At 44.8% G+C, this 13,541-nt stretch overlaps 1 protein-coding gene across 2 annotated transcripts in view; it reads left to right on the forward strand.

The window, feature by feature from the left end:
- Nphp3 (nephrocystin 3) overlaps positions 1 to 13,541 on the forward strand; it is a 41,372-nt gene that overhangs the window by 25,836 nt on the left and 1,995 nt on the right. Inside the window, exons 17-27 of one of the 2 annotated variants that reach the window (XM_038324027.1) lie at positions 309 to 473; positions 2,803 to 2,897; positions 3,626 to 3,748; positions 5,173 to 5,359; positions 5,521 to 5,762; positions 6,852 to 6,927; positions 7,967 to 8,094; positions 9,103 to 9,343; positions 10,337 to 10,462; positions 11,431 to 11,546; positions 12,189 to 12,365. In XM_038324027.1, the coding sequence (XP_038179955.1) occupies positions 309 to 473; positions 2,803 to 2,897; positions 3,626 to 3,748; positions 5,173 to 5,359; positions 5,521 to 5,762; positions 6,852 to 6,927; positions 7,967 to 8,094; positions 9,103 to 9,343; positions 10,337 to 10,462; positions 11,431 to 11,546; positions 12,189 to 12,365 (1,676 nt within the window). Of the gene's footprint in view, positions 1 to 308; positions 474 to 2,802; positions 2,898 to 3,625; positions 3,749 to 5,172; positions 5,360 to 5,520; positions 5,763 to 6,851; positions 6,928 to 7,966; positions 8,095 to 9,043; positions 9,344 to 10,336; positions 10,463 to 11,430; positions 11,547 to 12,188; positions 12,366 to 13,541 lie in introns of those variants that run through there. The other variant, XM_038324028.1, reaches the window with a different exon arrangement.

The raw sequence follows: 13,541 nt of genomic DNA on the forward strand, positions 1-13,541 counted from the left end.
GCTAAGGTGTGTGTATGTGCATGTATGTGTGTGTTTGTGTCTCTGTGTGTGTATGTGTGTGTGTGTCTCTGTGTGTGTCTGTGTGTGATATCTGCATGTACCTACAGGTGTATGCATGGGAAAATGCACGTGCCAGCTTGTACACATGTGGAGGTCAGAAGTTGACATCAGGATGACTTCTTCAGTTACTTCCCTACTTTCTTTCCTTGAGACAAAGTTTGGATAAAAAGTTAATAAATCTTAACGAGTTTTAGAAATTCTTGGCTGTGATTTCTGAGGTGCCCTGTGGTGCTCTGCTCTCTGTTTAGATTCTCTGCCTCATCAACGTTAGTCACAACGGTGTGAGTGAGTCGGAGCTGATGGAGCTGTATCCAGAGATGTCCTGGGCCTCCTTGTCCTCCACTGTTCACAGTTTACACAAAATGTGTCTGCTGACTTACAGCTGTGGCTTGCTCAGGTTTCAGCATCTGCAGGTAAATATTATTTCAAACATCTTTTTAACAAAAAGGGTTTTTTTTTTTTACATATAAGTATCACTGTAGCATTCCATACTATATTATACTGGTTATGTTAAACGTTTCCAGTGTTAGCATCAGAAGCCAAAGTTTGGCATTATGCTTTAGCTTTATGCATTGGCTTTAGATTGCATGTGAGCTTATCTGACACTAAGCATTGTCTAGTGCCTTCAGGAGGCAGCTATTGTTTCAAAGGTGGTGCTGAGGGGCTTTAGTTCTAAAGATCTGCTGCAAAATATTGTCTCTATCGTTAACAATGGTGTATTGTACACTTACAATTTTACTAAAAGGAACCAGGCTCAGTGGCACATGCCAGCCATTATCCCAGAACCTGTGATGTGGATTCAGAAGGATCAGGAGTTCAAGACTAGCCTCTGCTATGTAGTCTAGCCTGGGCTGTATGAGATCATGTCTCAAAACCCACAACATTTACTAAGAGAAACTGGGTATGGTGGCACAAGCCTATAATCCTGAGAGGCTGAGGAAGAAACTTTGTAAATCCAAAATCCGAAGCCAGCCTAGGCTACATAGCAAAATGTTGTGAGTCTCAAAAAAAAAAAAAAAAAAAAAAAAAAAACCCTCAATTAAGAAGTTATCTTTCATGTTACATATTACACATAGAATGTCAAAAAAAAGGAGAAAGGATCAAAATTCAAGTTATAAAACACATGAAACAAAATCAAGGAGTTTCTTCCTAGGGATGCAAACATGAGGAGAATCAGTCTCCTTTTATAGCCCTTCCTCCCAGCTCAGAAGCTGTTCTGGGCTAGCCCCAAGCTGGGCAGACTTTCCAGCTTCTCACAGGGCTATGAAGAGACTGACTTGCTATGGGCCCACAGCTGTAACTCTTCAGAAACCGCTGACTAAGAGAATCCCTATCATATGTCTGCCATGACTGAGCAGTATAGGAATTCTTTCACCCGAGGGTGCTTCATCACATCCGTCACTGTAAAATGTTTGTCATTCACAGCTTTGCTCCTTTGTAACTGTCTTAGTTAAGGGTTTATTACTGTGAAGAGACACCATGACCATAGCAACTCAACACACAGGCGAGCATGTGCATGCACACAGACACATACAGACACACACACACATACACACACCAAAACAACAACAAAAACCCCTTCAGTGTAGCTTCAGGCATACTTTTTAGACAAGGGCAGAAAGCAGCCACATTCTTAACCAAAATATCCCAAGAATGTTCTCTAGGGCACATATTACATTCTTCTCCTCTGAAACCGCTTGAGCCAGGTCCCCACAGTTCAGATCCCCCCAGCACCACCATCTTCCATGCTCCTACTGGTACGGCCCATTAAACTCCATTTAGAGCATTCAACTTCTTTTCTAATCCACAGACCCAAGGTTTGCAGTCCTCCAAACAAAACATGGCCAGGCCTCTCACAGCAATGCCCCAGTTCCTGGTACCAACCTCTTTCTCATTTAGGGTTTCTATTGCTATGAAGAGACACCATGACCACAGCAACTCTTGTAAAGGGGAGCATTTAAGTGGGGCTGGCTTACAGCTCAGAGGTTTAGTCCATTGTCATCATGGCAGGAAGCATGGCAATGTACAGGCAGACATAGTGCTGGAGAAGGAGCCGAGAGTCCTATGTCTAGATCCATAGGCATCAGGAAGAAGAGACAGTGAGCCACTGGGCCTTGTTTGATTGTCTGAAACCTCAAAGCCCATTCCCCAGTGACACACTTCTCCTAACAAGGTCACACCTACTACAATAAGGCCACACCGCCAATAATACAACTCCCAATGAGCCTATGGGGACCATTTTCATTCAGACCACTACAGTCACATATGACGTGGATATAATTTACTCTTTTGAGTTACCTTTTAATCTGCTTTAAAAAAATTTAAGTTTATTTTATATATTTTTTTACATCATATCTCTTTGTATAGTCCAGGATGGTCTAGAACTTGCTATGTAGTCAGGAGACCTCAGATTTACTGTCTAGCCCACGTTGGTCTACACAAATGTTCTTCCTGCTTTTACCTTTGTGTGATGGATGCACTACCACATACAATTTCCTGGGATTTAATACACACACACACACACACACACAATTTTTTAAATTAAATTGTGCTTTGAATATTTAATTTTTATACTAAGCCGAGTTTATGACATTAGTATATCCTCAGTTTAAAAATATTATAGGGCTATTTCTACTATATAACAATAAAAGTGAAAGAATTATAAATTGCTTTTTGCAAATCCACTGTCAGATGTTTAGTGACTTAAAACAGAATCCGGTGTCCTTTTCCTTCTCTCTCCAGGCCTGGGAAACAGTGAGACTGGAGTACATGGAAGACCCTACCCTCATCTCTTCATACAGGCAAAAGTTAACCAACTATTTCACCTCCCAGCTCAGGTACCAGAAATGTCCTCCCTGTTCTTCTGCAACACACTCTGCCTTTGAGTTCTTGTTTCTCTCCCTTAGCTTCTAAGTTAAAGTGTAAAATTCAGCCGGGTCAAGTGGCACAGACCTTAATACCAGTTTCTAGGGAAACTGAGGCAGGAGGAGTGTAGGTTTAAAGCCTGTCTGGGCTACTGAGAGAGTTCAAGTCTAGACTAAGTTTAGTAAGACCTTCCTTCCCTATCTCAAAATTAAATAAGTGAGTAAATAAATAAATAACATTAAAGGTGAGAAAGTAGTCCAGTGTCTACCTAATATCAAGAAAAAAATGCCATTTTATGGACATCTTATGATAAAGGTAAAACCTTGGATGACATTGATACAAGATCAATTTATTACCTTTATTTTTATTCTGTTTAAATAACTAAAATATATATCATACATGTGCATGCTCTCTCTCATGCGCACACACACAAGTACATGTACCTCAGTGTATGTATATTAGGTCCTTTGAAGGTTTTTTGCCGTGGTTTAGGAAGAGACCTTTGGCCTGTGGAGTTTGAATGTTCTGGGGCTTTCACTTTCTCAACCCCTTCAATATTTCAGTGTTTCTTCTTCCTCATAGTGGCCTGGGTAAGAGTCTGCTCCAGAATATCTGGGGTTTATCTCACAGTGGGAATGGTAAACATTTCTGATATTGGCCTAGCTGAAGGTCTCACCATGTGACCTCCTTTCTCCCGCAGTCAGGACAGAGTGACCTGGAGAAGCGCAGACGAGCTCCCGTGGCTTTTCCAGCAGCAAGGAAGCAAGCAGAAGCTGCAGGACTGCCTCCTCAATCTCTTTGTGTCTCAGGACCTTTACAAAAGGTCGGCCGCTCCTCCTAGATCCTCTCCCCAGAGGGCGGATTTCAACAGTTAGTGGTTCTGCTTAACAACCCTGACAAAATTGAATTGTTTTTACATTTAAATCAGAATAGTTTCAGTAGCACCTGAAATACAGACAGTGGGTGGGGTTCGAGGATTCCATGAGGGTTTATAAATTGTTAGGAGAGCTTGTTTGACCAGGGGGAAGTATGTTCTGCTTTACAAAAGTCATCTGCAATGACCCCGGGGCAATTTTCTGTCTTATTCTTGCAGTTAGGCAGATCTTAAGCCACAAAGAGAAATTATTCCTTAAAGTGAGCTCTTCTTGGGGCTCCAGGTCTCTCACAAGTGCCACTTAAAACCAGATTGGGGGCTCCCACTGAAACCCGACCAGTGCTAATGTCAGCATCTTCTGCTGCCCCTGTTGATATATTTGAATGTGTTAGTGGTGTGACTGTCGTTTTATTAGCCCTGCTTCTGACCTACTAAGCCTCAGGAAGGATTTTTTTGGTGGTTTTTTTTTTCTGCCTCACTTAGGAATTTAGAAATAGACATATAATTTGATTTGCTTCTGAGCAAACACTCACAAATTTCATTCTTGGATCTGTTGAGCTCCATGCCAGCTGCTTTGTGATTCCTGTGAAGTCAGGTTTGCCTTTGTCTTGGCATCTCTCTCACCCTCTGCAGTATTACCTGCAGATGAACACGGTCACACACATGCACACACACGCACACACATATGTACGTACATGTACGCACACGTGCGCACACATGCATACATGTGCACACACTTGCGCTCTCGTGCGCACACACGCGCGCGCGCGCACACACACACACACACACACACATGCAGAGGCAATCACAAGGTGGATTTGCGATGCGAGTTCATCTGCTTCACCAGTTTCTGCTATTCTAATACACACGCACGCACACGCACGCACGCACACGCACGCACACACACGCACATATGCACACACACACACACACACACACACACCCATGTAGAGGCAATCACAAGGTGGATATGCAATGGGAGCTGATTGCCTTCTCCAGTTTCTGCTATTCTAACTCCCGTCGTTTAAAATGACTTGGGCACGAGTTGGGTTGACCTTAGCATGAAATCTACCAGGGATTCCAGGGGATCTGCACCAGAGACTAAGCAAGATCTTAGTGACAGCTGGCAACTTGCAAAGGCCTTCCCACCATGCTGTGCACGTCTCTTTCTGTGCAGACAACGGTGAGGGGTGGGGGGGAGGTCAGACAATCTCCTCCACGCCACAGCTGGGATCAGTGGGACAACTTGTCACTGTGCTGTGACTGCCTCTGCACAAACTGTCAACAGCTCCCTAGAAAGGAATTGCGGCGTTTTACACGCAGTAGATTTTAAAGTGCGGTTTTGGTCAAGTTAACACTGTCTGTTGGAACAGGGGACACTTTGCCGAGTTGCTGAGTTACTGGCAGTTTGTTGGTAAAGACAAAGGTGCCATGGCAGCCGAGTACTTTGAGTCCCTGAAGCATTATGGGAACTGCGAAGGCGAGGAAAACATGCTGTGCCTAGCTGACTTGTATGAAACCCTTGGCCGCTTTCTAAAGGACCTCGGCCTTCTCAGTCAGGTAACCTCCGTGATTCAGAGGCAGGGAGACTCTCCCTGTTTCCTTGTTTATATGTCTCTTCTTCCCAGGAGGGGAGCCGTTTTCTTTCTGGTGCTGAGATCTGTGGGGTTTGATTAGCCCTTTAATTGCCGCGTGGATCAGCCTCTGACTTTTGTTCCCAGGCTGTGGTACCCTTACAGAGGTCCCTAGAGATTCGGGAGACGGCGTTAGATCCAGACCACCCGAGAGTAGCCCAGTCCCTCCACCAACTGGCCAGTGTGTACGTCCAGTGGAAGAAGTTTGGGGATGCAGAGCAGCTGTATAAACAGGCCTTGGAGATCTCGGAAAACGCTTACGGCGCCGACCATCCACTTGCTGCCCGGGAGCTCGAGGCACTCGCAGCCTTGTACCATAAGCAAAATAAGTAAGTCTTCCGTGCCTCACACGCTGACGTCATGGAGGGGGCGGGTGTTTCTAATGCTCGGAAGCGGTAGGCTTTGCTTTGGGGCCCTTTATCCTGTGCATTGTGTTCAGGTGGCTTTTCCTGGTCTTCTTGGGATACGGAAAGAAAATTAGAATCCCCGGGTCTTTGGTTTCGGTTTTCATTGAAGATGCATGAGGGATAGAGCGTGAGTATGGAAGTAATGTCGTTTGAGGTTTGAACTCTTCCACCAGCCATCACTGTAAAGCCGAGCACATCACCACTTCAGGGACCACGAGCCATTGCCCAGTGGCCAAGTCCAGTTTGGCAAGGTTTTATTGACTCCCAGGCACTTTTTTTTTTTTTTTTTACGTTTTGTCTGTGGTCGCCTCTGTGTGGTTTCTTTAGTTTTGACAGAGGCCGTGTGCTCACAAAGCCTAAACTATCAACCACAGACCCTTTATAGGAAATGTTGGCTGGAGGAAGTATAATAAAGGCTGTCAAAGTGAGGGTATGCTCAGCAATAGAGCACCTGCCTAGCTTGTGTTTGGCCCTGGGTGTGATCCCTGATGCCCTTTGAGTAAGACAATAGCCTTTTTAAAGGCTTTTCTACCTATGGGGCACCCGCTGAATGGCCTCTCTTCCTCTCTCAGAAATCCTTTCTCTTCCCTCACCATTGAGGGGTCTTCCCGGAAATTTTTCTTTTGAACTTCTGTAAGTACGGTTTTACACAAACTTTGTCTGGAGTTTTGCATCTATAGCTAACCAAAAATTACCCTGTCTAGGTAAAAGGTGCTTACTGCAAACCAAAGTTTGGGATTTTTTTCAGTGATTTAGACTGCTAGAGATTCAGACTGCATTAAATCTGTTTAAAACATTTAAATGTGAGCCTTATAGAGGACAGTGTGGGTTTCCTCGTAGATTTTGAACTGCAAGAGCTGCCACTAGACTCCTGTTGTTTTAACGATTGGAACCACCCCAGGCTGTGCCAGAGTGGTCTCTGTCTCCCTGAATCATGACCTCGCTCTTTTCCCTGACTCACATGTCCCCTCCCCCTCCCCCCTTCCCCTTCTCTCTCGTTTTATTTTAAAGATATGAACAAGCTGAACATTTTAGGAAAAAATCCATTCTAATCCGTCAACAAGCCACAAGGAGAAAAGGCAGCCTGGTAATGAGACTGTGTCCTTGTTGTCCTTTGAACCCGAGGGGGAGATGATATGGGAACTCATGAGTGCATACACTCGCGCTGGAGAGCTTCGGGTGTCCACAGACTTCGAGCGAGGCACTGACTGGCCTTTCCGCCTTATTTCCAACCACGGACTGAGAGTGGTGTGTCCAACAGCCCAACCCCGAGGGCTTTTAAATTAGAAAGCTCAGCTGAACAGAGACTCTGGGAGGGGCTGTTCAAGCTACTTTGACTCTTTTCTGCAAAGAGTTAGGGAAGGAAATGGAAGTTCAGCATCTCCTTTGAAACTCAAATGAGAAAGAACTGTTTCCCATGAGCAATCATAATGTTTTAGGTGTTTCTAAGTTGCTGATAGAAACCTAAATATAGCATGTTTGGCTTAAAGTTCTCTGTTCCTGGGCCTGAGGAGACAGTGAGTAAAATGCTTGCTGCAGGAACATGACACCTGTGCTGGATCCCAGCCCTGTGCTGGATCCCCAGCCCTCACATTAATAAAGTCAAAGGCAGGCCTGCTGGCGTTCTTGTAATCCTAGCCCTGTGGCGGTAGACACTCGAGGATCACTGTCACTTCCCTAGCCTAGTTGGTGATCCCAGGTCCCAGTGAATGAATGACACCATTTCTAAAAATAAGGTGGGCAGAAACTGAGAGTCAACACCGAGGACCTGCCGTAGCAGACGGCTGGCTTCCACCTGCACACTGTGCGCACATGCACAGTTACTGCAAACTGAAAGGACCTAATGTTTGTATCTGTAGCAATAGAGTTGGTAAAGATCAGTGAGCTGTTTCTAGTCTTTTCTGAAGTGCTTTGACATATACCATACTAAAATACCTTATAATGTTGAATGAATCTGTGAACAAGATTCCGTGTAGAAATAAATACACATGCTCTTCATAAATGCTACATTCAACGTGCTACTTAAAATAACGGCCATCAAGACGAAAGAGAAAGTTCTGTTAGGACACCAGTAGATGCTTGCAGAATGGAAGTTGGTGCTCAGTGGTTACGCTTCTGTGTTGCAGTACGGGTTTGCCCTGCTCCGCAGACGGGCTCTGCAGTTAGAAGAGCTCACCCTAGGCCAGGAGAAGCCTGAGAACGCCCGCACCCTCAATGAACTGGGCGTCCTCTACTATCTTCAAAACAACCTCGAGTGAGTACCAGAGCATTCAGAAGGAGACTAAGTACTCACTGTGGCTCTTTGGTACAAAGCTGTTTTACATATCAATCAAATCCAAAGTTAGGGGAAACAAAGATTTAGACAAGAGCTCTGCCAGCTTCCTGTTTGATGGTTTTTCCTTCCCTTGGAGTCTCTGAGCCTCAGTGTTATTCCGCAGCTCCCCTAGTGTGGCCTTTGTGCTTGTGAAAAGTGAGTGCTCCTCTATGAGACCTCAGAGGCAACTCCAAACTGTGAGGGGCTGGTAGAAACCGTGCCCGGCTGCTGCCTTACCCTCTAGTTCACGTGAACAGAAGAGCCTCCACACACCTCCTCCTCCACTGTCTGAAAGCCACGCGTGTATAGGTCCCTTCAGCTGTCAGAAACAGCCAGTAAATCTGAAACTTCAGAAAAGTACAACTCTCATCTGATGCCACACTAGTTCAGAATTATTTATGTAAATAAATACAGATCATAGTCCTAGACCACAGTCCTCTGCACGAATGGGGAACAGGAACCGAATCTAGCAGCCAGAAGCAAGAGTGAGTGCAGGCTTTAAAGTTGAATTTATAGTGTAAGAGGCCACGTCTAGGTGGGCTGGTATCTTAAAGGCTATTGGCTGAAGGAGTTCCCCCAGCATTCATCACTTCACTTAAATTCTGCTTACTGACAGGTTTTGTGGTTTTTTTTTGTGGGGGGGCGTTCCTTTTTTTTCCTTCCTAAGGAAAGAGAAGGGATGCCAACGTCTTTCATTGGCACAGGTCTGATCACTATAAAGGTCTTAGGTTCCCAAAAATAGCTGTGGGATTTTCTTCTGGGAGAAGTGGATGGTGAATGATGCCTCATGGGAAGCAAAGGCTGGGGAAGGTGGAGGGCTGGGTTTGGCCTGACTCCTTCGCGTTGGTGTGTCTAGGGAGAAACAGGTTTCTATTCTCCACATCACTAGGGCTTAGGACGCTGGCCTCTAGAGAAGAAATTGTTTAAGGCATTTGGGGTTTGTTCCAGAACGGCAGAGCAGTTTCTGAAGCGTTCCTTGGAGATGAGGGAGCGGCTTCTAGGGCCAGATCACCCAGACTGCGCCCAGTCCTTGAATAACTTGGCGGCTCTTTACAATGAAAAGAAGCAGTGCGATAAAGCCGAGGAGCTCTACGAGCGAGCCCTGGACATCCGTAGACGAGCCTTGGCGCCGGACCACCCTTCCCTGGCCTATACAGTGAAGCATCTCGCTATCTTGTATAAGAAAACAGTAAGTCCGCCCCACCGTGCCTGTGTGCTTTAAAATGTACCAGAGAAGCCATGACCGCTCCAGCTAGTTAGTTTATCCCCTGATGGGAGGTTATTTCAGGTGGGCTTTTTAAAACAACATTGTTTCATTTCTAGCAGATGAGAATGTAAAGGTTTATACTGTTTCAGATTTAATTCAATTAAGATACTGATTTAGTTTTCGGAAAATACATTCCAACGACAAATCCACCAACATTGTAAATGAGTTCCTTTCAAATACAAACTGTTTTATCAACATTATGAATGAGATCTCTTTTTATATTACATCTCAGGAATTTTCAAACCCCCTTACTGTACTTGCTAGTAACAAAAACACACCAAATGGCCCAGTGGCCAAGGCCGCAGACAGTGCCTTATTATTTATTTATTTATTTATTTATTTTTACAAAATTGTTGTTTTATTTCACTCCTCTCTGAGTTTATCTACAATTAAATATCAACTCTTTGCCTTGGGGGTAAAGTTTGGGTTCTTGTATCTGTGCAAAACAAAAGTTGGCCACGTTGGCTCTGAGTGGTGCAGTGGCAGAGCGGTCGGCTGTCCTGAGAGCTTGGGTGGCTCCCTTGCTGGTGGCCCCCGGCATGGAAGCTCATGTGGTGAGCTCAGGTGCTGTCTCTCAGGCCAGCTTCTGTGGCTGAGAAATCACCAGGAAACCCCAGAGGGGACTTGGCAGTTGGGAAGTGGTTTTATTTTGATGCTTCCGTGAGTTAAGTACAGCAACAAATCTACACCCGTGGGCTTTTCTCCCGCAGCAAACACTAAAGAGTAAACAGAGCATCTCCCAAGTTATCAGACAATGGCTGTGTTCCCAACAGCTCCGTTTGGTCTATTGGGTTTTCAGCTGTAGAAAGTGCTTCTGCAGCTTTGTTTAATGCATTTATTTCTGGGGAGAGCTCTGGTCAGACAGTATCTGTTATAGCTTTCATATTGTTGTTAGATTACGTTCTTGTTTTTTAGGGAAGAGTTGACAAAGCTGTACCTTTGTATGAATTGGCTGTTGAAATTCGGCAGAAATCCTTTGGCCCAAAGCACCCCAGCGTTGCTACTGCCTTGGTGAACTTGGCAGTCCTTCACAGCCAAATGGTAAGCATCTACATTTTCAGCTGTTTACAAATAAATGATCTTAAGGTAAAATATATATATATATATATATATGGATAAATGCGAGTTAGTGGCACAGTAAAGAAAATAATACTGTTTACCATTTAATGCTTCTCTTTTAAATACCTCAAACATTATTGAAGTTAGAATTGTAAGCTGGTTCCTGTCTCAGCTAAACACCAGCTGACTGCTGGGTTCAGGTTTTGTAGTGAGAAGCGGCGGGCTGCGTTCCCGCCGCCCAGTTCCCAGCAACCGGCTAGCTTTATCCGAAATAATTTCACGGAAACTGTATTCTTTTAAAACACTGCCTGGCCCATAGTTTCAGCCTCTTATTAGTTAATTCTCACATCTTCCTTTAACCCATATTTAGTAATCTGGGTAGCACCACGAGTTGTGGCTTACCAGGAGAGATCTTAACCTGCGTCCATCTCGGAGAGGAGCAGCATGGAGACTCACCACGCGACTGCCTGAAGCGTCTCCCCAACTCTACTTCCTTGTTCCCACAATTCTGTTCTGTCTACTCCACCTACCTAACTCTCTGTCTCTTAAAGGGCCAAGGCAGTTTTCTTTATTAATTAACCAATGAAAGAAACATAGACAGATAACTCTCCTCCATCAAGGTTTGCTTTTCACCTTCTGGGGACCCCTGTCACCCACAGGACAGTCTCCAAGCATCTGCCTAAGGACCTGCCGGTCATGAGCAGGCTTGTGCTTACATTACGGATTCGGGTCAGCTGGTACTAGGACAAGTCTAAAACTTAAAGGAGTTTTTACTTTCTAGTGTACTGATTCTCCATTTAAAACTGGTCATAAAATAATGTTTACTTGCATCTCATAAGAGGATATTAAGATTTTTAAAATGCTGACCAAAGTAGGTCAGCTCAGTATAGAATACATTAATAGTAATTTCATAAACAGTATGTTAAAGCGAGCACTATTTTTTTAATAAGAAAAAGCACAGTGAAGCCCTGCCACTTTATGAAAGAGCACTGAAGATTTATGAAGATAGCTTGGGGCGGATGCATCCTCGAGTTGGAGAAACATTAAAAAATTTAGCTGTGCTCAGGTAAGAACTTTCCTGGTTTCTCATTTATCCCAGTTCTTGAATAGTTTTGACTTGTCACAGAACAGCATGAAATATTTATTGCTGAGAAGTCTTTCTTGGAGAGAGAAGTAGTTGTTTTGGTCTCATGTACCTTTAGATACTCAAGTGATACTCAGAATCAGGGTGAGGTGGGCTTACTTTTCGTGTATTGTGGCCACTAGTGAAGATGGCTTATCCGGCTACTGCCTCTGGCCTGATAGGGCCACTTACATCAGAGCTGATGAGGTAAGTGTGTTGAGTTTTGCTCACTCCTATATGTTCATCTCGGGATACAGATGATAACAACACTTGTTACCATTACACCATGACAACATGATCTTAATGGTGCACATACAAGAGACATAAAATTCCCCAGTGTCGATAGGTGAGTTGGGGATCTCTGTCTAACTGGTCTACCTGAGTGAGCGCGCGCGCGCGCGCGCGCGCGCGCGCGCACACACACACACACACACACACACACACACACACACCACGAGGAGAAAGAAAGTGTAATGGGAATGGGAAATTATTTGCAACGTAGTTTTCTATGTCTAGGATGGCTATTTAGAAAGGAGAGCTGCCTTCTGCTAATAAGCCTATTTCTTGTGTCTTTTTCTTTCAAAGCTATGAAGAAGGGAATTTTGAAAAGGCTGCTGAACTGTACAAAAGGGCAATGGAGATAAAAGAAGCAGAGGCATCACTTTTAGGTGGAAAAGCTCCTTCAAGGCAGTCATCAAGTGGAGACACATTTATCTTTAAAGCAACTCATTCACCTAATATTTTCCTTCCCCAAGGACAAAGGTAACAGTGCCAGTTTTTTGCAAGAATACCTCAGGATAAAACAGACATCTGGAACATTTGAATTCAAAACAGTATTTTTAAAGAAAATCATTTTTCCTACTTAGTGTTATTTAACTGGTATTTGTATGAGGTTGTATTGAATTACACTGAATTATTGTGTCCGGTTTAAATTGATTAAAGAATCCATTCCCCATAGGATGAGATCCAGGGTATAAAAATCAGCACTCTAATGGCATGAGGAGTGGGTTGTCTCTGAACAAGAACTGGCAGGAGCCCAGGGTTTAGGAATTCCATGATTCCTTGGCTCCCTAGAGAGCAGCCTTAGCCCTGCCTGCCAGTCACTGGTGGTGTCCCCAGCAGGGCTCTGACCCTGTCCTCTACCTCAAACAATGTCCAAGGGCTAAAGGGATATTTATGAAAGATCTGAACAGTCTTCAGAGAAACCAACTAGGTGGGAATTCTTGTTTTTCTGGGTTTGTATGTGAGAATATGCACACACATGCACGTGTACATGTGGAGGTCAGAGGTCAGCCTTGGGTTTTTGTTGTTGTTGTTGTTGTTGTTGTTTTTTGAGACAGTGTCTCAGTGACCTGGTGCTTGCTCACTTAGCTAGGCAGACTGGCCTTCCTGCATCCTGGTAACCTAACCACCTGTCTCCACATTCCAAGACAGGATTACAAGCCTCCATCCCTATGCCCAGCTTTCTAAAGGGGGGTCTGGTATTGAACTTAGGTTTTTAGGCTCACATGGCAAACGCTTCACCAACTGACTATCTCCCCAGCCTCTTACTGGGTGTGTGAGTCTGTGCAGCTCAGGTTGATCATCCCTCCTTGACCTCCTGGGTGCTGGGATCACAAGTGCAGGCTGGCTTTGCTTTCCAGTCTTCCTTTCCACTAAGCTGCTTTAGTCAGCCCTTGCTTTCTGCGCTGTCTCCAGGGAAGTTTAGCACTGTGCCGCACAGCGTTTTCTGAGGGCAACCACAGGCGCTGTGCCACTCTGATCTCACTGTGGCACCAGCCAGGCCCGACTCCCAGCTGCTCGCAGGCCTTGGAGTTCTCAAGGACAGGGCCAGCTTGGAGTGAGTTCAAAGCCAGCCCAGGCAACTTAGTGAGACCTTGTCACAAAATAAAAAAGTAGAGCTGGGGACATAGTGGTGGCATGCATCAGACCCTGAGT

This window comes from Arvicola amphibius, chromosome 3 (assembly GCF_903992535.2).
Source record: "Arvicola amphibius chromosome 3, mArvAmp1.2, whole genome shotgun sequence".
Taxonomy (NCBI): domain Eukaryota; kingdom Metazoa; phylum Chordata; class Mammalia; order Rodentia; family Cricetidae; genus Arvicola; species Arvicola amphibius.